The 24,638-nt window shown below is 38.9% G+C and overlaps 1 protein-coding gene across 4 annotated transcripts in view; it reads left to right on the top strand.

Annotated features, from left to right (window-relative positions):
- The window catches only part of MEI4 (meiotic double-stranded break formation protein 4), a 137,270-nt gene that overhangs the window by 7,192 nt on the left and 105,440 nt on the right, over positions 1–24,638 (top strand). For 2 of the 4 annotated variants that reach the window (XM_026792741.2, XM_026792739.2), the window contains exon 2: positions 19,350–19,495. The exons of 1 other annotated variant lie outside the window; for it this stretch is intronic. In XM_026792741.2, the coding sequence (XP_026648542.2) occupies positions 19,435–19,495 (61 nt within the window). In that variant the 5' untranslated portion in view covers positions 19,350–19,434. Of the gene's footprint in view, positions 1–19,349; positions 19,496–24,638 lie in introns of those variants that run through there. One more of the 4 variants, XM_026792740.2, reaches the window with a different exon arrangement.

Raw genomic sequence — 24,638 nt, 5'->3', positions numbered from 1 at the left:
CAGGAGAGCTTGCCAGCTTGCATTTTTGAGGATGCAAGGAAATGTTATTGCCTAGTTTTTATGTCACTGGGCAATGAGAATGGGTGTCTTACTATTTTATATAGTGTTCAGATATGAAATATAGCCAGACCTCTCTTGAAGTGTTACTCTGGTTTGATACTAATTTCAGGAAAATGGCATAAATTTATTATAGTCCATATATACAGGAAATTCTGATCTTTGATCAGGGTATTAAATTGACTCATGTACCGAGGGAAAACAAAATGTTTGCAAAAGATGATAAAAAATGAAATTAAATTGAGGTTCACAGGATGGGATGGATTTCAAGGCTGGGAGATAAGAATTTAAACATTACAACCTGAATATTATATTAATAATTAATATTATATTAATAAATATTATATTATAATTGCTTTAAGTATAGCATATCTGGCATAGTGGTTTGTTGCTTTGCTTTAGGAATACATTTAATATCTTAATTGTCTCCTGACCAATATTTTCAGTGAAATCAACATGAGAACATCATCAGAAAGGAATCTAAAATAGTACAATCCTTTTCATCAAATGCCATGAAATGTTTATTATCTATACTGTGTGCAAGTACATCTGCACACAATATAGACCCGACTGTCACCAGGATGCAGATACACCACAGGATAGATAATAAAATTGTTTGAGTTACCTTGTCTCCAAATTCCTCATTAAACATTTCTTCTTTTATGGAGAAATCTTCTGTAAAACTGCAGAAATCTTCTGTAAAACTGCAGAAATCTTCTGTGATGCATCTTATGTGATGTTGTTATGATCCAAGTTCAGAATTTATGGCAATGAACTATTGACCCTTCTGGATCATCCTGAATATTGAAATATAGCTCATAAGGCTTACATGTGCTTAAATTTCTTCAACAAGTATGAGATAGTGCCAAAGCACCACTACCTCCTCTGCACAGATTGCAAGAATTTTATCTTTCTTTACATTCATTGAGGGTAAATAAAGCTGTGATACATTGCAAATAAGGAATTATTGTGGCAAATCCATCAGCTGAATCTTTGGCTCACAGGCATAATTATATTCCAACAATTATATAAGCTGAACTGGACTTATTTCTATTGAAAAGTTACAAATAAAAAAACAGATGCAAAAGAAAGCAGATAATAGAACACATACTCTTTAAAGTCAGTGTGAATGTGAATGTGCGATAGTGAATGGACTATGAATATCTGTCTCTTGGATTCTCAAATACTTTACATTCATAAGTAAGTTATGCCTGTGAGTTATTGCTGTTCTAGTAAATTCTATAGGAATCTTTTGTCAAATTGTTTAAATTAGTCTATCAATTAAATGCTGTCAAGTTTAGGTGCTGTTAAAACCTCTAAGCCTAAACAGTTGATCAAGTCCTGGGTTCAGTTTGGCAAGGGAGTCCACTCTGAACCTTATGATACAACAGGAGAGCCTCCCTTATTCCTTTTTATCCTTACTCTTTGCCATCCTTACCCCTTTTTCTATCCCCAGACTCCACATATATCCTTTTAGGTTTTTTTTTTGTTCAGATTGATTGATTTCAGTCTGACCATTTTAGTCTGATTTTTCTCTATGTGCTTTAACCATGTTTAAGTAATAGAGTGAACTTTGCCAATGAATTTTGTAATACTTTCCCTTTAATATTAAACCTGCTTTTGCTGATACCTTTGCTGGGGATTCTTTGAGCAACCTAAAATACTCATTCACAACAGTCTTAAAATCCCACATGGTTTTTCAAAATAGAAGCTCTTTACAATGCATCTATTAAAGCCTTTTCAAGGTTAATGAATGGAAGACTGAATCTACATCCCAGTCCTGGTCCAAGATGCCAACTCAAGTTAACATTGTTAATCTCCTGTCAGTTTGCATCTCCTAAAACATGAGGGTCAGTGTTAAAAGTGAGAATTCAGTTGTCTTCAAAACTGAGTAAATAACCCCAAATTGATGTTTGAATAATTCAGCAACTTTTTATAAAGAACTTTATTAAATACTTCCAGATATAGAAAACCCTTATGTACCATAAATTTAAATTGCCTAAGAAAATTTGCAACAAATATCATAAAACTCTTAAGAGAATCCTTCACCATTGCACCAACTTGTTGTTCAAGAGGATTTTGTTTGAGGAAGCTAGAGGTAAGAACTTTTTATTTAATCATGAAAAATTTATTGCAATGTTAACTACAAAGAGCCCACTCCTACTCCATAACCATTAAAATGCAGGAAGTCACCTATTCAATAATGCAGAATTGTTATGTATTAAAAATTTAAATCTATAAATATTAATAGAACACAGGTCAGTCTCTTAACGAACAGAGGTAGCTGTACACACAGCTATTGTTGTAAGCCTTAAGGGGTGTACATTAGTTATGACATAGAGAAAAACAGACATGTTAAAAAGCAGTTGTCCAAAAAATGAAGTTTTGTTCCTTTTTTCAGATGAAAGACAAGGACAGTAAATCCTATACTAATCCCAGTGTCTGTGCTTGTCCTTTGGGAAGGCAAAGTTCCTACTTCAATCTAACGAGTCAAGGTGTTGGAGTCAGCTTTACAAGGGCATGGCATAAAGGTGTTTATAACTAACAGCAGCCAAAGTCACCTTCTGCAGCCTTGCTCCTTTACACCACTTTGGCTGTATCAAGAGGTCAAAGACATGATATTGCTTTTCAAGGCACTGAAAACACCCGGACAATGTGTGCCAAATGTATCCAACATCAACAGAAGAGGAGTGATTGCCATGAAGAAAACTCCCAGTTTTTCACAGCCTGAGATTTATAACCCCCAGGAAAGGGGAAGCTGAGTGGGTTGTGAGAGAGCTTTCAGTATCAGCATAAAGCAAACTTGAAGTACTGCAGAGGCACCACTAGCTCGTCAGCAGTGGATCCTGTTAGATGTAGTCAGCTCTTGCAGGAGATGTTTGTGGCCCTTCCCAGCCTAAACCAAACTGACATCCCTCAAGCCTCTCCAGCTCAGCCAGGGTAGCTAGTTAGCAACACAGGTTGAGTGGTGGCCTGCATGAAAAGCACAGATGTGACCTGACAGCCGAGCAGAGCTTGGGCAGCATGCGCAGCTCAGGGCTGTCCAGGCTGTGTCTGGAGAAACGTGTTTGCTTTACTGGCAGCTCTCAGCCACTCTAGGAAACCACTTGAACGTGGCCATGTTTTTTCATAGCCTTATCTGTGTCTGCCACACCGTGTAATGCTGCAAATGCAGGAAGACACAAATGTCTGCTGCCTGCAGCTGAAGGGTGAGGTGTGGGGGGCTGAGGGACAGGGAACAGGGCACAGGTCCTGGGACAGCTCCTGGGGACAAGTCTGCTGTTTGAGAAATAGAAAGAGAAACAGCAGTAGACAGACCACTGGTCTGTCCAAGGAGGGCATCTTTCATGTTCTTATTTCCATCCCTTGCCTGATCCAAGATATCCTTCCCCAGTTTTGTAAGAATACAAAATGCAAAAATGGAAGCATTTTTCTTTTTCTTACAGACTGTCTGTTCTTCCTCCTGTCCCCTTTAGGTAGAGCAGTAAGAAACTACAGGCTAGAGCATAGGAATAATTCTCCAACACACCACAGGGAAAGCTGATCATCTCACATGCATTGTTTTTGGCACCACATCAGGAAGGCACATCTGTCTTCACCATTCCTCACAGAGGCAGTGTTGAACACTCCACACTGCTCTGCAGGCTGCTCCTTCAGCCCTGCTCTCTGAGGGAGCACACGAGGCCAGAGGACTCATGCCATGGCCTCTCTGCTTCAAAGCATGATTTAATATTAGGCTTAATTCAATTTTAGACTAATGACAGTCATAAATAGTATCACAAGAACAATGAAATGAGGAAAATACAAACTTGGGGGAGACAACACTTCAGTTAATGAAATGTTTTGAATTAGAAATAGTGGCTGGAAATAGAATGTTTGTTTGGCAATCTGGGCCGATTTAGAGATACTGTATTTAGTTGAGTCTGAAAGTGAAAAGCAATTTCCTAGCTGTGTGTTTGTCCTAAACTTCTTCATCTGCATTTCTAAGGGCTCTTGATACACTACTTTGTTGAATGCTCCCGGCTTTTAATGATGTGACAGCTCTGAAAAAGATTGATGGTTGCTATTAATATATAGGAGAACATACAGGTCCCATCTGTTTATCTGAGTGTTTCAGAAGAGAAATGGAATAGATTTGGCCACATAGAAACAGAATAGGCACTGCTGCAGCTAGTGCCAGATCTCCATTCTCCTGAAATTTTGTCCCTCTTAGGATGACTATTTCTAACCCATTGTGACATTTATCCTATTTCTGATTCCAGTTTTTTGAACTCTGTAACACGAATGCTAAACATGGTACATGAGCTGTTCTAACTTGGACCTTGGCAGGAGAAAGAATTCAGGATGTAGAAGTAGTTAATAATTTTGTAGTACAAGATTAAGTAGTCTGTTAGACAGGAAGAGATCAGCAAAGCACTTCTTATTGATTTGTTATGAACAAGCCAACTGTATTCATTTGTAACTAGCATCTGTGCAATAAAAGATACAAAAAGAACATAAAAACCTGTTATTTTGTATGTTTTACCCTGGATTGCTCCCAGGGCTTCTCAGTTTGTTCCACTTCACTATTCATTTTCACACACTTGGGTTCATACCATCCCATGTAACTGCTTGATTAACACCACTGCCATTCTTTATTTCATCATCTCTTTTAATTTACTAGGCTTTTTGTTCTTTCATCAAGTAATTGGATCCTGTCTTTCTTTCTTGATTTTCAGTATTATCTTCTAGAAGCACTGAACCTGGTTGTTCCTTATGCCTCATTTCTTGGCCTCATTGTCTTTTTTTCCCCTTCTTCTCCTCTTCATGACACATTGTGGTTTTTGGATATTAATGTTTGTCATATGTCTATTGTTGGACAATTAGAATTAATAAATCCAGCTTTATCATTCTGTGTGCACTCACACAAAGAGTGTGGGCATGGAAGCAAGGAGGATGTGGCTTTCCATTTATATATGGTGCTTTATGGACAGAAATTCCCCTATCTCTGGAAAGCAGACATATGCTTAGTGTTGGCTCCCTAGAGAGACTGAGTATTATCTGCAGAACCAAATTCCCTACTAGAAAAAACAGTGGGATTGCTCCAGGAAAACATGCAACCTAGTGTCTGTGTGGTATTTCAAAAGTTCACATTTTTGCATTCTCAGCATTTATCCTGTCAGAAGAATACAGAGCATCTAACAAATACCAGTCTCAGTCTGTTGGGGCCAGTTGATGGCTTCAGTGATGAAAGTCCAATACTCTTTTGTCTCTTATGGGAGCTTTTGCCTAATTGAACTATATTGTCCTTTAGCTAAAGGCAGTTTTATTAGTGCATGCCCACACCAAAACATCACCTAACACAAAGGAGAACATTGACTAAAGAGATAGGCTTAGTCTCCAAATCTACTTAGACTTGTTAGTGATGGCCACTCATTGTATTGACAGTTTTGTGTGGCTTTTGCTTCTGAGCCAGCATGGCATCTCCTCAGTATCTGCCCTGTCTTTGCAGGGTAACAGGGCATAGCTAAACTGTGCCTTGGGCATAGTGAGTTGTGTATTTCACTAGAAATCTTCATTTTAAAAAATCTGGATTTACAGTGACAAAAAGAAGCAAAACCAAAAAATTACAATATAGGGTTATAAATACCAGGACATTTTATTTGTAAGACAAGAGAAGACGTGCTTACCTATGTGTCCTAGATACAGAGGCATAAATGCTGAAACTTTTGCATTTGAGCACATATCACAGCAACAAAAAGGAAATTCTGTGTGAGGAATATCAGTTGGTTTACCATATAATGGATTTTATTTAAAATATATCTGCAGTCCTCCATAGCACTCACAGTGATTTACAGGATTCCATTTATATGCTTTTTACAATTTACACTATTTGCTGTAAGCATTGAAAGTTGACTTGAAACTATTAACATCTATTTATCAGAGTATTTTTTGCAGAAGTCAGATGGTAGCTAATGCTTTTGGAAGAGATTTCTATGTATATACATAGCCATTCCTCAAGCAGTATTCAGAGTTGATTCAAAAAACAAGAGAGAGAAGTGATTTCTTCTCTTTGTCATTTAACGTGAACAAAAAAGTCAATTGCATAATATGCAGCTACCAAGGCTTATTTGACCAGCACTGGTGATAATAAATGAGAAGGAGAACAAAAAACTCAGGTTGTCATCCATCTGCAATGGCATTTTTTAAATGGTTAAATATAAAGCCATTTAAACAATTTTGGCATTAGAAAAAAAGTCCCAGAGAGACAAAAAGAAAAAAAAAAAGGAAAAAAAAAAAAAAAAGGCAATGTAAAGCATGATAAAACCAGATTATTCCTTCCCTTCAATATCTGAAAGTAACCTTCCAGCTATAGATCTATACTGTAAGAGAGAGGTAAAAGTTTTAAAAAACAACTCATGTAGATTCTCAAGTACATTTATTTTTTAATGCTTTTGACAGAGATAAACTGGTATTAGATTTCAGTAAGCCAAACATTACAGTTTTGTCATGTCATATATACAATAAAGTATTCGAGTTTTTCAAAATAATACTATCAATTTACAGTTAGAGAAAATTTTACCATTAGAGTGAATTGATTTAGCCTATGAATGTATACTCTTGTAACAATGCTGACGATCTTCAACTCAATACTCGGATAGATATTAGATCAGCAAATAGGGATCCATGTCCATGGAACATGCTTTATGTATGTGTGTGTGTGTGTGCCATGCAGGCACATCTTATATAATTTAGTTTCTTCAAAATGTAAATTAGTTGCTGTTCTCACCGGCACTATATCAGACTGCCTGATTAAGGATCCAAGAGGTTTTCCATTACAGAAATGATCTACATTCCTGTTTTCTCAGGGAGGAATCTAGACTGTGGTACACAATGGTACAAGCAACTAAATGTTGTGCTGGCCTCTAGAACAGGCTGGGTCATGCCTTTACTAAGCAGGCACTGCTTGTTCTGGAGTATAGCTGGAATGTAGTCTGGTGTTCAGCTATGTGGGACTAACATCAAATTGTGCTTCCTGGGCTTACTGAAAATATACATGTAAGAAAGTTTAGTTCAACCTGATATGATACTGTGCTGATTGCCCAGCTCTTCTCTCAGCTGTACTACTCATATCACAGTATGACAACTGTTAGTGTGGTCTGACAGAATCTGTGCCACTACTGTAAATGCTTTGTTTTTCTGTGGATTGCAAAATTATTTATTGAGAAATTTAAGGGATAATTACATATTAGATTTTATGACTATCAATCATATAAATTTTAGCTCAGCTACAAATATATTTAAAATTTTCTGCATTTTAACTATATATTAAAATGTCACTCTGAACAATTCTACCATTGTCTCAATTAGATGAACGTATTCCTGTTAGTCAGTTAAATAACTCTCTTATTGTGTAAATAACAATTGGCATACATTAATTCAAATCTTTAGGGAGGTATTGCCATGAATAAAACCCCTTGGGAACATATCTCCCTGCTGTTGTGTTCACAATTCTTTAATTTCAATGATTTCTTATCTCAAAATTCAGGACAAAAGAGCTTGACTGAAGACATGTTAAGCTTCTAGAAAATCTAACCAATTTCAAAATGCTTAGAACTGGCCTTGCAAGTCACCTCTAATATTGTCACAGATTCATAGAAAATCAGAGTAGGAAAGTCCTTCATGGGATCGTTTAGTCATTTAAAGAGAAGCAGAAGCTGCCACTGAGCTCAGTGACAGCAAATCACACATCAGGAAATATAGTTCCTCGTGCTGAAAAATTACTCATTATAAATAAGTTTTTAGAGGGGTTGCATTTTTTGTTCCACAGGAAGAGATATTTCTCATTTTTCATTATTTACACTTTCTGTACTACAGAGTGGATGCAGTGTTTTTCCAGATGCCAGGTGCTTCCAGTCAAAACTACTTTTCCCTTCTAGCCAGCTGTAATCTTTCAGGATACCCCAGGGTCACAGCTGAGCTCTGCTTCTCAGAGAATTCTGTTAACCTACCCCAAGCATAGTACTGGCTGTAAACATCCAATTTTGCTCATGTTTATGCTTGAGTGAGGAGCCCATCCACTTAACAGATGTGCTAATGAGGGAAAAAAAATGAAACACTATTGACCAGTTGTCATGGTTTGACACTGGCCAAACGCCAGGCACCCACAAAAGCCTTTCACTCACCCTCCCCTGTTACAGATGGGCAGAAAATTTAATGACAGGTTCACGAGTTGAGATGAGGACTGGGAGAAAACACTCCAAGGGGAAAACAGGCTCATCTTAGAGCTACAAAGTGAGTTTATTACTAACAGAGTCAGAGGAGGAGAATGAGAATTAAAATAAGCCCCTAAAAACACCTTTTCTCCCTCAACCCATTCCTCCTTATTGCAATAGCCCAGGGAGACAGGGCATGGGGGTTTGGTCAGTTCATCACCCAAGGTCTTCTTCTGCTGCTCTGGGAGAGCAGTCCTTGCCCTGTGAGACTGTGGGGTCCCTCCCACGGGAGGCAGCTCTCGGGAACTTCTCTGGAGTGGGTCCGACCTCACAAGCAGCAGTCCTCCCAAAATGGGCTGCAGGTGGGTCTCTGCATCCCCCATGGATCCCCATGGGCTGCAGGTGGATCTCTGCATCCCCCATGGATCCCCACGGGCTGCAGGGGGACAGCTGCCTCAGCAAGGTCTCACCATGGCCTGCAGAGAAATCTTGGTTCTGGAGCCTGGAGCACCTCCTGCCCCTCCTTCTGCACTGACCTTGGTGTCGCCATGTTGTTTCCCTCACATGTTCTCACCTCCTCCTCTTCTCTGACTCTGACTGGAATTAAAACTGTGCCACTACTTTTGTTTTGATTTCTTCTTAACTATGTCATCACAGAGGTGTTACCAGCCTCTCTAATTGGCCCAGCCTTGGCCAGCAGCATGTGCATCTTCTGAGCCATCAGGGATTGGCTCTGCTGGACATGGTGGAAGCTCCTAGCAGCTTCTCACAGAAACCACCTCTGTGCCAATGCCCCCCCCCACCAAAACTCAGGCTGTACTAAACCAAGACACCAATAAAAAAAAAATAATGGCAGCTTTGAGTGCTTAGTGATTCCTCTTGGGTTTTTTTCTGTGTAATTTCTTCAGAGAACAAAAATTTTGTTCTGTGCTGAATAATCTACCTTGGAGTTTAAACTTACCATAAAGCAGATTTGCTTTCAAGTGTATACTGTCACTCATTAAGGTCCCTCTTGCCATTCCACTAGCATATTTAACTGCCTGTGAAGTATCCTTGCAAATTCTCTTGAAGATTTTTGTTAAGCCTATATTCTGCTTATTACATTGTTATTCCTTGCTCTAGGGTACACCTGGTGCTTGTTGCTTTGAACTTGTCTGGCTTTGTAAAATTCTACCCATCCTTTCAGGCTGGGATAGAATGAAGCATTGAGACCATTCTATAGTGTGCTAGGACACCTTGTTCAGGCTTGCAGAAGTCTGTGAAAATCCATATTAATACATAATTTAGAAACTTCTGGGTTGCTAATCCTAAATCAAGGTGGTAAAGGGTTCCTTAATGGAACAGAAACCAGAAACTCCTCCATGGAAAAAGCTCAACTCAGAGTAGACAAGACATGATGTATGGTAGTGCTGCTCTCCTCTTATGAATTTTTTGCCCAGCATGAGTGGCAGTTCTTCTGCTTGTTCTGGATTTATTGCTAGCTGTGACTATCAGAACAGCTGTGCTGGTAGCTGCTAATTGTACACAGGCTTCATGTTGTCAGGGTTTGATGGACATTGTACACCAAAGCCTCTTACACCTCATTTTCCAGTCTGACTGAAGTCTCACAGCCAAGCCCAGGTGGAATGGATTTTGTGTCCTCTGCATTAAATTTTAGAGTTTATCTGTAGAAATGTAGGATGATGTGTGATTAACTGCCAGACTTTCATTTTGCTGCAAAGTTCACCTTGTTTGTAAGAGTCCCTGCATTTCCATGAGGGATGTTGACTTCCATTTAATTGCTATTTCTTCTAGCATCATTAGTAACACTTTCAGCTTACTCTTGTAATCAATCCCAGCTAATTCAGGAGTTTATCAGTACATGACATCTGCCTTAAGGAAATGTACAGAAAACATGACTCTGTCTTTTTTTATTATTGTTGTTATTACCTAAATGCTAAATAAGCATTGTTTGGTGATACCTCAGAAAAGCCTCTGAAATACCTCAGAATACCTCTGAAAAATATACAGATTTTGGCTACAGTAATGGTCAGAGGGCTGGAGTACCTCTCCTATGCCTGGAGGAAGGAGGGCTCTAGGGAGACCTCACTGCAGCCCTCCAGTACCTAAAGGGAAACGACAAAAAAGCTGGAAAGGGACTTTTCACAAGGGCATGAAGTGATAGAATGAGGAGGAATGGCTTTAAATTGAAAGGGAGCAAATTTAGATTAGGTATTAGAAAGAAATTTTACTGTGAAGGTGGTGAGGCAGTGGCACAGGTTGCCCAGAGAAGTTGTGGGTACCCCCTCCTGGATCTGTTCAAGGCAAGGTTGGATGGGGCTTTGACCAACATGGTCTAGTGGAAGGTGTCCCCTGCACATGGCAGGGAGTTTGGAAATGAGATGATTTTTAAGGTTCCTTCCATCCCAAACCATTTTATGATTCTATGATTCTAATTTACTGTTTCAGAGTTCTATAGCACTGAAGACAAAAATGTATATTCGGCTTGTGATAAATCTTTTGGCATAGTCATCCAGAGCTCATAGATTTTTGACTCATGCTACATTTGTTGACATTGTTCCTGGCTTCTAAATAATTTACTTTAGTTCCGAAAAGAAGTCTCATTTGAAGTATACAGTTGAATGAAAATATAACTGTGCGCAGTTAGAGCCTGTTAACTGATCACATTCCTTTGGGAAAGGATAACTTGCATTTTATCACAAAAATTTTTAAGGAAATACCTGAGTAAGCATTTAGCAGTAGAAAAATACCACTTTCATTAGTGCATGGAGTGAAAGGATTTGGGAGGTTTGGGTTATTTATAGAGAGGGGCAAGCCAGGTGCTGCTGCATATAATGGTTGCCTGGTAACACATCTAGGATTACAAGATAGCAGGGTCATTGATGTAGGCTTATTTCATCAGTAAAAGAGAAAAGAAAGGAAAAAACCCTAAACCCACACCAGCAAACTGTTCCTTGGCAAGTAGTGTTCTTCAGTGCTTTGTGAGCAATTCAGTAATGCCAAGCTTTCAGAAATATATGCTCTACAAATGAAAGACCAGAATAGAGGCTTGTTAGTCATTGCTTTTGTTGTATCAGTAAGAAGCCCAGTTCTGCCTTTGGGCTTGGATTAGGTTTATTTTCATTTGCCTTGCATGTCAGTTTACAAATACTCAAAAAGCTTTACATGACTCTCTGCATGCCGTTCTACTTTAATAAATATTTGTTGATATTTTGATGGTAATATCTTTGGAGCTGATCCTAAGAGGATAACTGGTACTGAAAGCAAAATTATTTAATAAGATCACTCATGTATTCAGCTATTACCTCTCATCATTAAGAGTGGCAGATTAGGCTCTGCATAGCTGTAGACGGGCGAGCTTTTGTACACGTGTATTTAAAGCTATATTTAGATATTCAGTTGCTGAAAAAATACCCTAGCTTGCACAGACATTGAGCACTTACAATGAACATTGTCATGGGCATTTTTGATCCTCATAATGCCTTGGTTTGGGCAGCATTCAACAGTTTTGGCATCAAAATATGCTTGAAATTGTTGGTGAGCAAATACAGTTGTCACTGCCATATTTATTTTTCCACTTTTTTTTTTCTCTGAATATGTCCTACCTTTCTGCCAAAAACACTTCTCCAGCCAAGCTGGGAACAGCTACAGAAGTTACTTTGCAAATGGTGTCTCAGAGGCACAAACTCTTCCTTTGAAGTCTTTCAGCTTTCCCAAAATCTTTTATTCCAGTCAGGCCTGGGAACTCATCCTACATCATAATTTGTTTGTTGTTTCTTTAAAGTTCTGGTGTAAACAGAAATCAATAATGATTGATGATGAGACCCACTGGCTCTTGAGTTTCTTGTGCAGTAAAATTAATATTCCTGGGTTTTGGATATATGGACTCAGCCTGTGACCTCGCAGCTGTGACCTGTGCTGAAGCACAGCACATGAATCATAAAAGGACCTTGTCATGGATTTGGCAGGAGGAGAGAGGGATTCTCTTTTGCTGCCTTCTGGATTCTTTTCATAAGGAATCAAGGGACAGTCAAAGTGGGCAGTATGATCCTCCAGGGCAACTTACTCAAATAGCCAGAAGGCTCAGCCTGAAAAAGAAGGATATTTTGTCCCAGGCACAGGTCCTGCAATTCTTCTCATTTCTGGAGGATGTAGTAGTGTGTGTGAAGAGTCATATTTTTGTTTCCTGATCTATTCTCTCGTTCAATAAATGGTAGTGTATTCATAGAATCATTTAGGTTGGTAAAGACCTCCAAGATCATCAAACACCACCATGTGAACTAAACCATAGCACCAAGTGCCACTTCTTGAACACCTTCAGGAATGGTGACTCCACCACTTCCCTGGGCAGTCCATTCCAATGCTTGGCCACTGTTTCAGGAAATAAATTATTCCTAATGTTAAGCCTGAACCTCCCCTGGCACAGCTTGAGGCCGTTTCCTCTTGTCCTGTCACTGGTTGCCTAGAGAAGAGACCGACTCCTGCCTGGCTACAGCCACCTTTTGAGGTAGCTGGAGAGAGTGATAAGGGCTCTCCTGAGCCTCCTTTCTTCCAGGCTAAACAACCTCAGTTCCCTCAGTAACTCCTCAAAGGATTTATGTTCCAGACCTTCCACCAGTCCCATTGCCCTTCTTTGGACACCCTCCAGCATGTCAATCTCTTTCTTGAAGTGAGAGGCCTAAGTGCAATCACTGCCCTGGTTCTGCTGGCCACCCTATTTTTTATACAATCCAGAATGCCATTGGCCTTCTTGGCCAGCTGGGCACACACTGGCTCAGCCTCTGTCAACCAGCATCCCCGGGTCCTGTTCTGTCACAGTTGAGACAGCCACAATACACAGAGTAACACTGTACAATTTCAGAAGGCCTCAAGCATGGAGAGCAACACCCTACCACATCAGAAGGCTTCAAAGTTCTGCACTTTATTTCTCTTCAGTGCACTTTATTGCCCTTCATCTGACATGCACTGCCCCTGTGTGCCCTCTGCACCCTTTGGTGATTGGTCAGTGCACCTCAGCACTGCATGCCTCATCACCTTCAATATTGATCACCTGTCCTGCACAGCTGTAGCCCATTAGGGATGAGGCTCAATCACAGCCCCACTCCCAATTACCTCAAACTGTGTGCCTTCTCTTTTCCACCAGGCAGCTTTCCAGGCACTGCCCTCAGCCTGTAGTGCTGCTGGGGATTGTTGAGACCTGAAGGACTTAATCTTACACTACATCTCATATTGTTGGCCTCAGCCCATGGATCCAGCCTGTCCAGATCCCTCTGCAGAGCCTTTCTGCCCTCCAACAGATCAAGACTCCTACCCAACTTGGTGTCATCTACAAACTGACTGAGGGTGCACTCGATCCCATCATTCAGATCATTGATAGTGACGTTAAACAGGAGTGGCCCCAATACTGAGCCTTTGGGAACCCAGAGTGACCAGCCACCAACTGGATGAAGCTCCTTTCACCTCTCTGGGCCCAGCCATCCAGGTAGTTTTTGACCCATCAAAGAGTGCACCTGACCAAGCTGTGGGTTGCCAGCTGCTCTGAGAGAACACTGTGGGACCCAGTATCAAAGGCTTTACTGAAGTCCAGGTAAACAACATCCACAGTCTTTCCCTCATACACTAGGCAGGTCACCAGATGATAAAAGGATACCAGGTAGGTCAAACAGCACCTTCCTTTCCAGGGTTCCTTGAGTCCACTGGAAGATTTTTATATCAGTACTTTGCCATGTCTGCTAGGAACAATTTCAACATCATATATGGAATCTGTAAATACTGATTCTTGTGAAAAGGAAAAGAAATAAAAAGGAGAATCGCTGAATTTGATTTGAGCTATTTTCTAACATGCCATTCTTACTTCTCTTTAAGTGGTGACCTGCATTCTCCCTGAGAAGCAGAACTAACTCTTACTCACCCTTTCTTCACAAGAAAAAAATTCATCCCTTCATACCACTCATATTTGTGCCATGTTTTGATCAATATGAAATTGCAGGTTTTGATTGACAATATTTTACCAGTATGAATAGGTAAATATGAAAATTCTACATTCATTGTAAAAATTGAGCAATTAAACCATTGATTCATCCTGGTACTGTTATTCCATTAGTCCAGGTTTTCTCTATTGGAAGCTTTGTAGTTTGTAGTTTTGGTTTCTGCTAACAAAAGTCTTTACTTTTTAAATTTGCTTGGTTGCTTTTTTTCTAACCAGCATTCTTTAAGGTCTTGTTCCAAATACATTTTCATAATTAAAATAAATAGGAGAATCTCTTCCCTGCTTTCCATTTCCACAGATAATAAAAATAAAAAGAAAGTTTTTCTCTCGAGTATTCCAATTCTTTTAATTACTGTCTCAAATTTGATTTAGGGTTTTTTTGTTGTTGTTGTTTTCATTGCTCAAAGTAATTTTGCTTGCCGGCAATTAGAGATAGGTGTTGTGCAATAAACACTGGGAGAAACCTCAGCAAAATTGTTTCCATGGTGTTTAGTAAGATCTGCATAACTGTTGCTTAGTGAGGAAAATAAGACAAGAGTACTCAAAAGCAGAAAAACAGAGGTCACTTGAAGTTCTGCATTTCAAACTGGCCACACCTTCCATCCAGCCTGCTGGGGTGGTGTGCCACAGCATGGATGGGGTATTTTACCAAAGTGAATTTGTTCAAAATTCTCAGTCTGAATGACAGATTATTATATTATTCTGTTTCCTTTTTACTTTGTTATTTATGAAGAATAAAATATGCTGAAAGCATGATTTATGAAGAAGTAGATCTAAAGAACTCCCTCCATCAAAGCACACCTTTTTTCTCTCAGCTCACTGTGGCATGCAGCAGGATTTCATGCCTGAAAAAGCATCCCTGAGCCTCTTTGGTACTGATCCAAAGCTGCAGAGTCACCCAGAAGCTGGAGGCTGGGTACTGCTTGTCCTGGAGCTGCAGCTCAGGGGGTCACAGAAGAAACTAGTGAAATGTGTTGCAATTCCTTAAAGCTAGAAATACTATTTCTTGATTCTCCTACTCAAGGGAAGAAGGTAAGAGGGAAGTCTCTCTGCAGAGTAATCTGTATGCAGAGCAGGTTCATTTATAAAACTATACGAGAATTAAAATTTTGGGGTTTTTTGGATGAACCTGCAACTTGGACATCAAGCTGTACTTCTATAGAGTAACCTTGTATTTAGGAGTTCCCACAAAACAAAGTGGAACATCCTTCAGAAATTATACCAGAACTTTCCCTCCCAAAACAAACAAACAAACAAACAAACCTCACAAAGATAAGAGAAAGCAAAATATGACAGATAAGAGCCTTTCACCACATTTGTGTGGGGCCATACAATGCCTGATCACTGATTCCATCTGGGAACTTTTGAAGTCCATGGCTCACCCTTTTCCCCACGTCCCTTGCAGCTCTTGCTCACAGAGAGACAAATGCCTGCACCACACCTATGGGGCAGCTGAGTCAAAGGACAGGGGATGGATAGCTAAATTCTGTTCTGTCCCATGCTTCAGTGAGGCAGCTGAATCAAAGGACAGGGGATAGATAGCTCAATTCTGTTCTGTCCCATGCTCAGAGTGGTTTTGTGGTTTGCAGCAAAGGGCTGCTTATGGGCACACTTGTTTCTGCCTGTTTATTCACTGTGGCTAAGCAGAGCACCTCCAGCAGCACTGCCCAAAGTGTTACACAGTCCTGGACCTCCCCAGGCTCTTCTCCATGTAGCTGTGGTTTTATCTATTGCATTACACTTCACATTATCAGTCCCTGTTAACTCCATCTTCTGTATATACAGTTTTTCATTTCACTGTCGAGCTAGTAAAATCCATCTTTTATGTGTTAAGCCAACTTTTGTCCACAAAGCACTCCATTAAACCCATCAAATCTATTTTGGTCTTATTTCTGCCATCAGTTCTGCCACATTTTGTGCCAGCTCAGACCAATAACTAAATTATTAAAGCTTGGAGCCCTACTCAGATAATATGGGCACTCTCTGAGCAGCATAGGACAAAGGTTAACGGCAGAATGAGCAGTGGAAAATGAAGCACAGAAGGGATGTAGTATAAAGATGTTTTGTAGCCAGTCCTAGCATTAATGTACTTACTATATTTTCCATGTCATTTACAGCATCTTCCTCCCAGTTAATTTTGTAATCGAAATCTGAGGATTCGGGCTGGGGAGGAGAATCACTCTTCTGGAAAGGGGGAGGCTATTTTAAATATTTGATAATTGAAGTAGGAAGAGGGAACATGTAGAGAGGGAAGGCTTGAAAATTTGGTGTGGGGAAACAAATGTTTTTAATTTTTCTTTTCTTGCACTATAAAATGAGTGCACAATGAACAAGATTAAGCAGTATTAGTTTAGAATTATCCCAAAGTTCTACCCAAATGCAGCTGAGTTTGTTTTTGGGAGAAGCTTCATTTTCCATTGAAGAATTATATGATACCAGAAAATAGGAACTAAAGCCTCAATTTGCTCCTCCTATATTACAGAGTTGAGTGTCAAGATACCATACTAGAGCAAGAAAAGCAGCTTTCAGCAACTGGTGCCTTTCCAGCTCATGGTATCCAGAGTAGGGATCCTAACTCCCCCATGCCTTCTCCAAGATCTCTGGTATTTGATTTATTCCCCCAATGTGAGGAGTGTGACCATCTGTACAGAAAGAATTCACCTTGTCCTGACCTTTGTGCTAAGTGGGGAAAGAACAAACAAGAATGAGTGCAGTGAAATAAACATTGAGGGGTTTCTTTTAATGGGCAGTTGTGAGGGCAAAATGAAGTGGTTTGGAAGAAATAAGTAGGTTTTAGGGAGAGAGGTTAAAAAGGAAATCAGGCCTGTGAGTTTCTTGTAGAGTTTGTCACCCAGTCACTCTGTATGGAATGCTGGCAGAGACACGACCCAGGGGCAGGAAATAGTTCTATGCCAGTATTGGAAAGCTCATGGAGGATGCAAGATCTAGCTCTAATATAAAAGATCAGCTCTGTATAAAAAAGTGGCAGAGTGCAACCTTTCATAATTATCTGTCAGTTCCCTGCCATCATTGTTCTGCATGGTCCAAGTTTGGTTCCCTCACCCTCTTCGCTTCAGGGAATCCCCCAAATAGGCAGCTATTTCACAAGGAAATCCTAATGGGGACTCGTATTTCATACTTAATGCTGCTCTGCATGGTGCTTACTACTTTAGGGACAATGATTAAGTGTATACCAGAAGGCAAAATGAACCTTCTTTATCAAAAAATTCTGGTTTCCTTATGAGACTGTATTTAATATTTATAGATCATCACATTGTTTTATTTGTTTACAAAACATATTTCTCCTCCACAATCTGTGTGAGAGCATGAAAAAGAGAAGTACACTTTTTTGTAAGATTAAATTCCTTTTATCTTCCTTGTCACATATCTTCACTTGGATAAGATAATGTAGGTTAGGAAGTCTCTGTAAAGCATAGAGTTCCAGTTCTCAACTTTCTTAGTGCAGAATTCTGAGTCTCTTTCTAATCTTTCTTATTACTCCCATCTGTACCCTTAGAATAACTCTATTTTGAGATAGGCTAACCTGGGGACAGTATTCCTAGCACAGCAGGCATAGCTCGATTTATAATGGGCTTGCAATCTGTTTTTTTTTCTTCATACCAGCCTTTTGTAGACTAATAGTTACTTTCAGATTCTCATCTCTGTTATGCAGTGATCCTTAGAGAGCTGTGATTATTAATTTATGACTGCATCCAGAGTCATTGTTGCATTGAATTTCTTATTGCCACCTCACCATACTGCCTATTTCCCAATATTACTCCTAGTTTGGCCTGGGTTTTCTTGACCTATATAATTTTGCTATCTTGCTGTTTATCACCCTCCCCAGAACTACTACACGTAGACAACCATACAAACCTCATGAATATATTTGTTGTATCTCAGCAGTCACCTTTTTTAGACAGTTTATATCAACAAATTGCCTCTCACCTTGATCCTTCTGTATTTCATTATCAATGTATGGAATATTATGAAAGGCAGTTTCAAAATCTAAATAAATAATGTAAATTAATTTTCCTTCTCTTATAAATATTTTCCTGTCTTTTTGAAAGACTGTTAAATATGTAAGAGGACATGATCTCCCTTCTAGCAAATCTGGCCTTACTGAGCCATGTGGTCATGAAGCTTCAAGGGACATATGTTCTCTCCATAACCAATTCACAAAGTACAAATTCATAGAATTATAGAAAGACTTCAGTTGGAAGGAACCTTAAAAATCATGTAGTTCCAACCCCCCACCATGGGCAGGGATGTCACCCACTAGATCAGGTGGAATTATTCTAATAGAAATATGTATTTATGAGGCACTAACATTGTATTTGGATAAGAATAAATGCTTTTGAAAATTTAAGGCTTTTGATTTATTTCTCATTATAAAGCAGCATAAAATACAGGCATTGTGGAAGTTTACTGCATTCTGAGGATAAGTTTCCCTCTGCGAGTCATTTGTGCACTCATTAAAAGGAATGCCACATGGTGTTGTGATGATCTTTTAGAACAAGATAGTCATGAGGGAGAATTCTGTGCTACTAATTCTTTCAGTTACAGCAACCTTGTAAGAAAAACACTTTTAACATTTAGCAAAGATTTTCTTTGGGACCCCTCAGTTGTTACATGGGCCTTTTATTTTTCATCACTTACTGAAGAACATGTGAAAGCACAGTGGCAAGTATAAAATGCCTGACGTTCTCTGTTTTAGTGTTAACTTAGAAAAAGTTTCATTAATGACTATAAACCATCGGTTTGAATAGTCTTAAAGACTGGCAGAATGGATTGTCAGACTAAACAAAAATCAAATTGCCAAGTAGGAAACTAAAACACTAGATCACATTTTGCCTAGAGTTTGCCTCTACAATACTGGGCAATTTTTATAAGGGGAAACAAATGCCCATATTCTTTGTTTAACTGGTCAAAATGTGTCACCCCAGTATGCTGATCTCTACAGATCCCTGCTGGGTTCTTGTCCAGTTAAAAATTTTCCACATTTTGAATTGCCAAAACATCTTATTATAAAGAGCTCTACTCCATCTCATTCTAAGCAATGAATAATTTTTCTGCACATCATTTCCTTTTCTTTCAAATGGGACAAGCTTTCCTAAGCTTTGGAAAAGTCCTAGAGGACCCAGAGTGAAGCACAGTCTTTGAGAGGATGATTCAGCCCATCCTGAGATAAGCATGAAGACAGATTATGTGCATTGCCTTTGGGAAGCACCCCTCTTCTCACTGACTGTGGAAAGTAAGAACATCTACATTGTGCAGCGCTGCACAGATACCTGAGCTTGGTCTGAAAACCAGAAGCATCATGGCCATTCCTTCCACCCTCCTGGGACACTCATTCTGAAAATGCACCAATGTGTCTGACCCCACGATCTCAGTTTGCACCTCGCTTGAACATTGCATATTCAGAACAGCCTGGAGAATTTCCTGTGACAATACACTGCAAAGGCTCAGGCACGAGTCAGGTGCAGACGGCAAATCCCGGCTCAGAAGCAGCCAGGAATGTGACTTTGTCAGGAATGTATTTTGTCTTTGACACTACCCACAGAAACATGAGGGTGTCACATAAAGGCTGAGATGATAAGGTAATGCTGGAAAGCCTAAAGAGAACCTTCTAACTTTATTAAAATGGAATTAAAGAGAGAATAAAATTTTTCTAGCAATTTAAGGATTTCGAGGTTTTAACTGATTATAAAGACATTTTTTAAATGTGTGGCTTCTTTTCCCTCTTTTATTATTGAAATCCTTTCCATTACAACGTGTAGATTTTCTTTGTGTATGTAGAAAGACAATTTAAATCAACTTTCATTTTTCATTCTAACAGAGAAAACCAGATTTGCATGGTGGAACGACACTAGAAGAAAAAATCTGGTAAAGAATATGACTCTTACTAAGCTAAAACTGCTAGTTAATTATTAATTCTATTGTCATAATGGATTTCTTGACAGAATTAGGTGCAACAAAAGTGGAAGCTTCTCTAATCTATCTCATGTGCCATTTTACTCAATCACAACACGCTTGCCTGGAGCACAGGCTAGCTGTTTGTTCAAGCTGATCATAGATACTGCATTTATTCTAAACATGACTAATTCTTTTAACCAGATGGCTGTACAGATAGCTCTTTTTCAAATTTTTTTCCCAGTATTTGTTTCCTGGGTCTCTTGTTTATATTTATTATGGGATTTTATCACCATATGTCCATTTTTTATCCTTTTTAATTACTTAGACTTGGTACACAATATTTTCTTTTTGAATGACTCCACAAAGCAGTGAAATAACCAAATTGTTACAATTCATGGTCATTTTCATACTCTAATATCTTTTTTCATAATCTATTTAAAAGTAATTCTGGTACCTTATTCAACTAGTGCTGCATCCTCTGAGAAATTCCAGAGATATTCTCAGAAAACACAAAATGTTTGTCCATTCATTAAGCAAAATATTAATGAGACTGAGTTCTCCATCTATCACATTCCTGATTTTAGATATGCAATTCTCATCATCACTTGGCAAAAGTAAGTGATCTTGTTCCCATACAGAAAATGCCATAATTATTCTTTATAATGGAAAACGGTGTGAATGAACACTAGATTCTGCAAATAATTTTGGTGACTGCACAAATGTGTTCCCAGTTTGGGACTCTATTTTCAATTCAGATATTTAAATTCACTTATGTGAATAATGTCACAGAAACTTTATTTTTTTTACATTTAAACATACTGCATGTAGAATGTTTCCCTATGAAGACGAGAGCTAGTACTACTGTCTATACACAATAGACAATAATAGTACTGGCTCTAGTCTGTGCCCTGAACAAGTGTTACAAATAATTGCTGAGTCCATCTACAATAGAAAGAAAATATTTTTAACATATGTAACCAGTTTCTTCAGGAAAAAAAAAATGCAGCTTTTATTGTAATTGACTAGTTAAGTAGCCTGAACTGAACCCAGATGCTATTGATCCAAGATATCTTCCTGGATGTTGCAAGTCTTTACTGCAGGGAGGCCTCTCTGTTTCTGAGTCTTTAGTTGAGGGCCTCCTTCCATGAACAGAATGTTGCCACTCATCAATGCTCTCATCACCTCCAAGCTGCCACTATGAACATCAGATACATCTGCATTATTTTTCTTGGTTCAGGCAATTTTCTTGGTGCTGTTTTGAAAAAAAAATGAAACTGCTTCCCCTTTGGAGTGGAAAGCTCTTAAACCTTTCCCTTAAATTTTTGCTACAAAATAATATCCACCAAAAAGTCAACATGTATTGCACTTATGTAAAAGCTGTTAAATATTAAACACAGCTTAAATAAAGTCTTAAGATTTCTAAAAGACTTTATCTGAAGAGCTTCTTAGAGGAAAAAACTAATTAATATTGGCAACAGAGTTGCAAAGAAGAAACAAAATTTCTCTCTTATAGTCAAAAAATGATACTTTTCTACTCATTAAATCAGAAAGCTGTCATCTTGTCAAGCAGTATAGTTCTGTGGTCCAAATACCAGGTTCTAAAACTAAATACAAACAGATTGTGGGGCACGTTCTGGCCAGCTTGTTCTCAGACAGCCTGTAATGTGACGTGCCTTTCAACTGACTGGTGGGCTCAGGTTGTCCCTCCAGAGGCTTGGAGATAGTCACTGGCCCCAGGGCAAGAAAAAAAGTGTCTCTGGGTGACAGAGACATGGCAAAAAGGGAGGAACTGTAGCCCACAGAGATAGTGCTGGGATGAGTAGAGAGACCTGGTCACCCATAGCCCAAGCCCTGCTGTGGCAGACAGAAACACTTTAGGGATGACAATGAGTTGGCTGTAACTCAAACCATACTGGGATTGCAGCAGCCAAGCAGAGGAGCACGAATTTGCCTGTAAGTATATGATAGATGGAACAGATTTGCTTATACACAATTTTATTTCTGTTCTGTCTTATTTAGTTATGCTTAGTATTCTCTTTTTTAAAGGCTTCTTATTTTAGTTTATATTTTAATAAAATCTGGCTTTGAGTTGAAAGAGCTTTTGGGTATTCTGGTCTCCACTATAAGGCAAGGATCTCAGAGATATGTATCTCAGAGATTCACCTGTCTCTCCTCTCACTCCACTGCACACACATCCTTTGCTTAACAGTGAGCAGCATTTGAATTTGTCATAATTGACTGCAAATTAGTACTTACATCCTGTGAAAATGCCAGGTTTCAAAATTTGTGCTGTTAGGCAGAAGAAACACTGACAACTTTTTAAACAGCTTCCCATTCTTTTTGTATTGTCATTCCAAGCTAAACAACACTTCTTGACATTTTCAAGTATTGGGTTCACTGTGAGTTTAAGTGAAGCCTTTGGTTTCATCTTCCTCTAATTTACTGTGGATTTTGAGCTGCTGCACTGACTCCTGAAGAGCTGGTCTTTGTGCCTCCACTCTACTTTAACTCAACTGTAATAGTAAGATTTTAAAGTGAAACTTAACTCTCTCGGTGTTGTGTAATGCAGCCCCATAGTAATTATTTAATCACCCAGTGGTAAGCTGAAACATTTCAACATCTGCTTTTGGGTTTGAGTTTGTTATATCATTGGGTTTTAGTTTTGAAAAACTCCCAATAAAGTCTATATGTCATTATTGAATTTGTAAAGTATTTTGTTACAAACATGGGAATGTTATTAGATTACTTATTAAGTCCATGCATTTCAAAATCTACACTATTAGTTTCAGTAGCCTTCTCAAACCAGAGATCTACTTCAATTTCTGGAAAAATTGTGCTGGTTTTGGACTCAGACCCCCTGCTTCTCTGTTGGAGTTCTCCCACCTTATCTCCTCCTTCACAGCATTTCCTCTCTTCCCCACTAGGTTTGTGTGGCTGTTTCTACTTACTCCACTAGTACCACAAATATGAATTCTTGAGAACTGGGCAGGGTCATCCAGAAAGGCTCTTTGGTACTGTGGGAAAGGCACAGATAATTGTAGGTCATCACATTTTGTTACTTGTTTATTTATTTGTAGGTTGAGATCCTGATTATGTAGTCTGAATTGATTCAAAGTGAGCTAAAGGTCAAACTCTCAAGCCAGGCAGTTGAGATGATTTGTAATTCATGTTTCTCCAGTTTTAGGCAGGGTCAAATACTTAAGGGAGATATGTCTGGGATGTTAACAGGTTCCTAACCTAAAGTACATGGGACTATTTTTACTATCCCTTCCCTTCCCTTCCCTTCCCTTCCCTTCCCTTCCCTTCCCTTCCCTTCCCTTCCCTTCCCTTCCCTTCCCTTCCCTTCCCTTCCCTTCCCTTCCCTTCCCTTCCCTTCCCTTCCCTTCCCTTCCCTTCCCTTCCCTTCCCTTCCCTTCCCTTCCCTTCCCTTCCCTTCCCTTCCTTTTATTTTTTAAAATTAAGAACATACAGGAAAGGTAAGTGAGAACATCTTATTTCCTCATGCACATACAGAAAATCATAACTGTTAGAACTTCGTGTGTGTACACAGACAGACATATCTATATATAGCCATCCTAAACCTATTATGAATTATTAGCAGAGGATTTAATAACTGTTCCATGAGTGCCATTCTGAGTATTCTGAAAACTATTAAAAAATGCATTTTACACTGATATTATGTCAAGTAGTCATAGTATTTGTAGCATTTTCTGTTTGAAGTGTCTATAACCTATAACCACTATATAATGAGATTATTATTTGTGTATAAAGTTATGTGCATACTATGTTGCCTGCAATAACTGTGCTTAATTCTGAGGAAAGGCAAACAATTTTACAAAATTTGTCTATAATATTTTGTTTCAATGCACTGACAATTTGACTTTGGATTTTTGATGCTATCTTTTGCTTTCACAGTACCAAGTCATGAAAGACTCCAATTTATTGACTATAAAACTATTTTCTTGGAACCTCTGTTACCAAGGTCTCAGACTGAGAAAAAATTCAATATGTCTATGGAGAAGAAATAGTATTTTTCAGAATATGCTGGTCTGGAAACTATTCTAATGCATAAAGTGCCTTTAAGTGGACAGGCACTTCAATTTAAATAATATCTATCTGTAATGTGACAGGCTTGAAGGAACTTGATTACTTGTCTAGTAGTCTAATTTGAAACCCCAGAGGTAATCACTGAAATCCAAAGGAAACAAAGTTTAATTTGACTATGTGACCTTGTGTGTTGATATAGATTAGTTGTTTGATGGTCTCCAAAACCCTTATCAGTTTAACAGCCACCCTGTAATAAGCTCCCAGTAAACAAATCTTCCTCCTCCATCTACCTATTTTTTATCTTGAAGAAGGCAAAAATTGGTGACATACAGAATGAAAACTAAAAAACAGTAAAGCAAATATTCAACTAGATAGAAAATAGCAAACTGTCACAATACCCAGACCCCTTATTCTGTTTTGATTGCAAGTTCTAC

The sequence above is a fragment of the Zonotrichia albicollis genome, chromosome 3 (assembly GCF_047830755.1).
Source record: "Zonotrichia albicollis isolate bZonAlb1 chromosome 3, bZonAlb1.hap1, whole genome shotgun sequence".
Classification (NCBI taxonomy): Eukaryota; Metazoa; Chordata; class Aves; order Passeriformes; family Passerellidae; genus Zonotrichia; species Zonotrichia albicollis.
The sequence above is the reverse complement of the archived record's forward strand: the minus strand, read 5'-3'. Positions and strand labels throughout refer to the sequence as shown.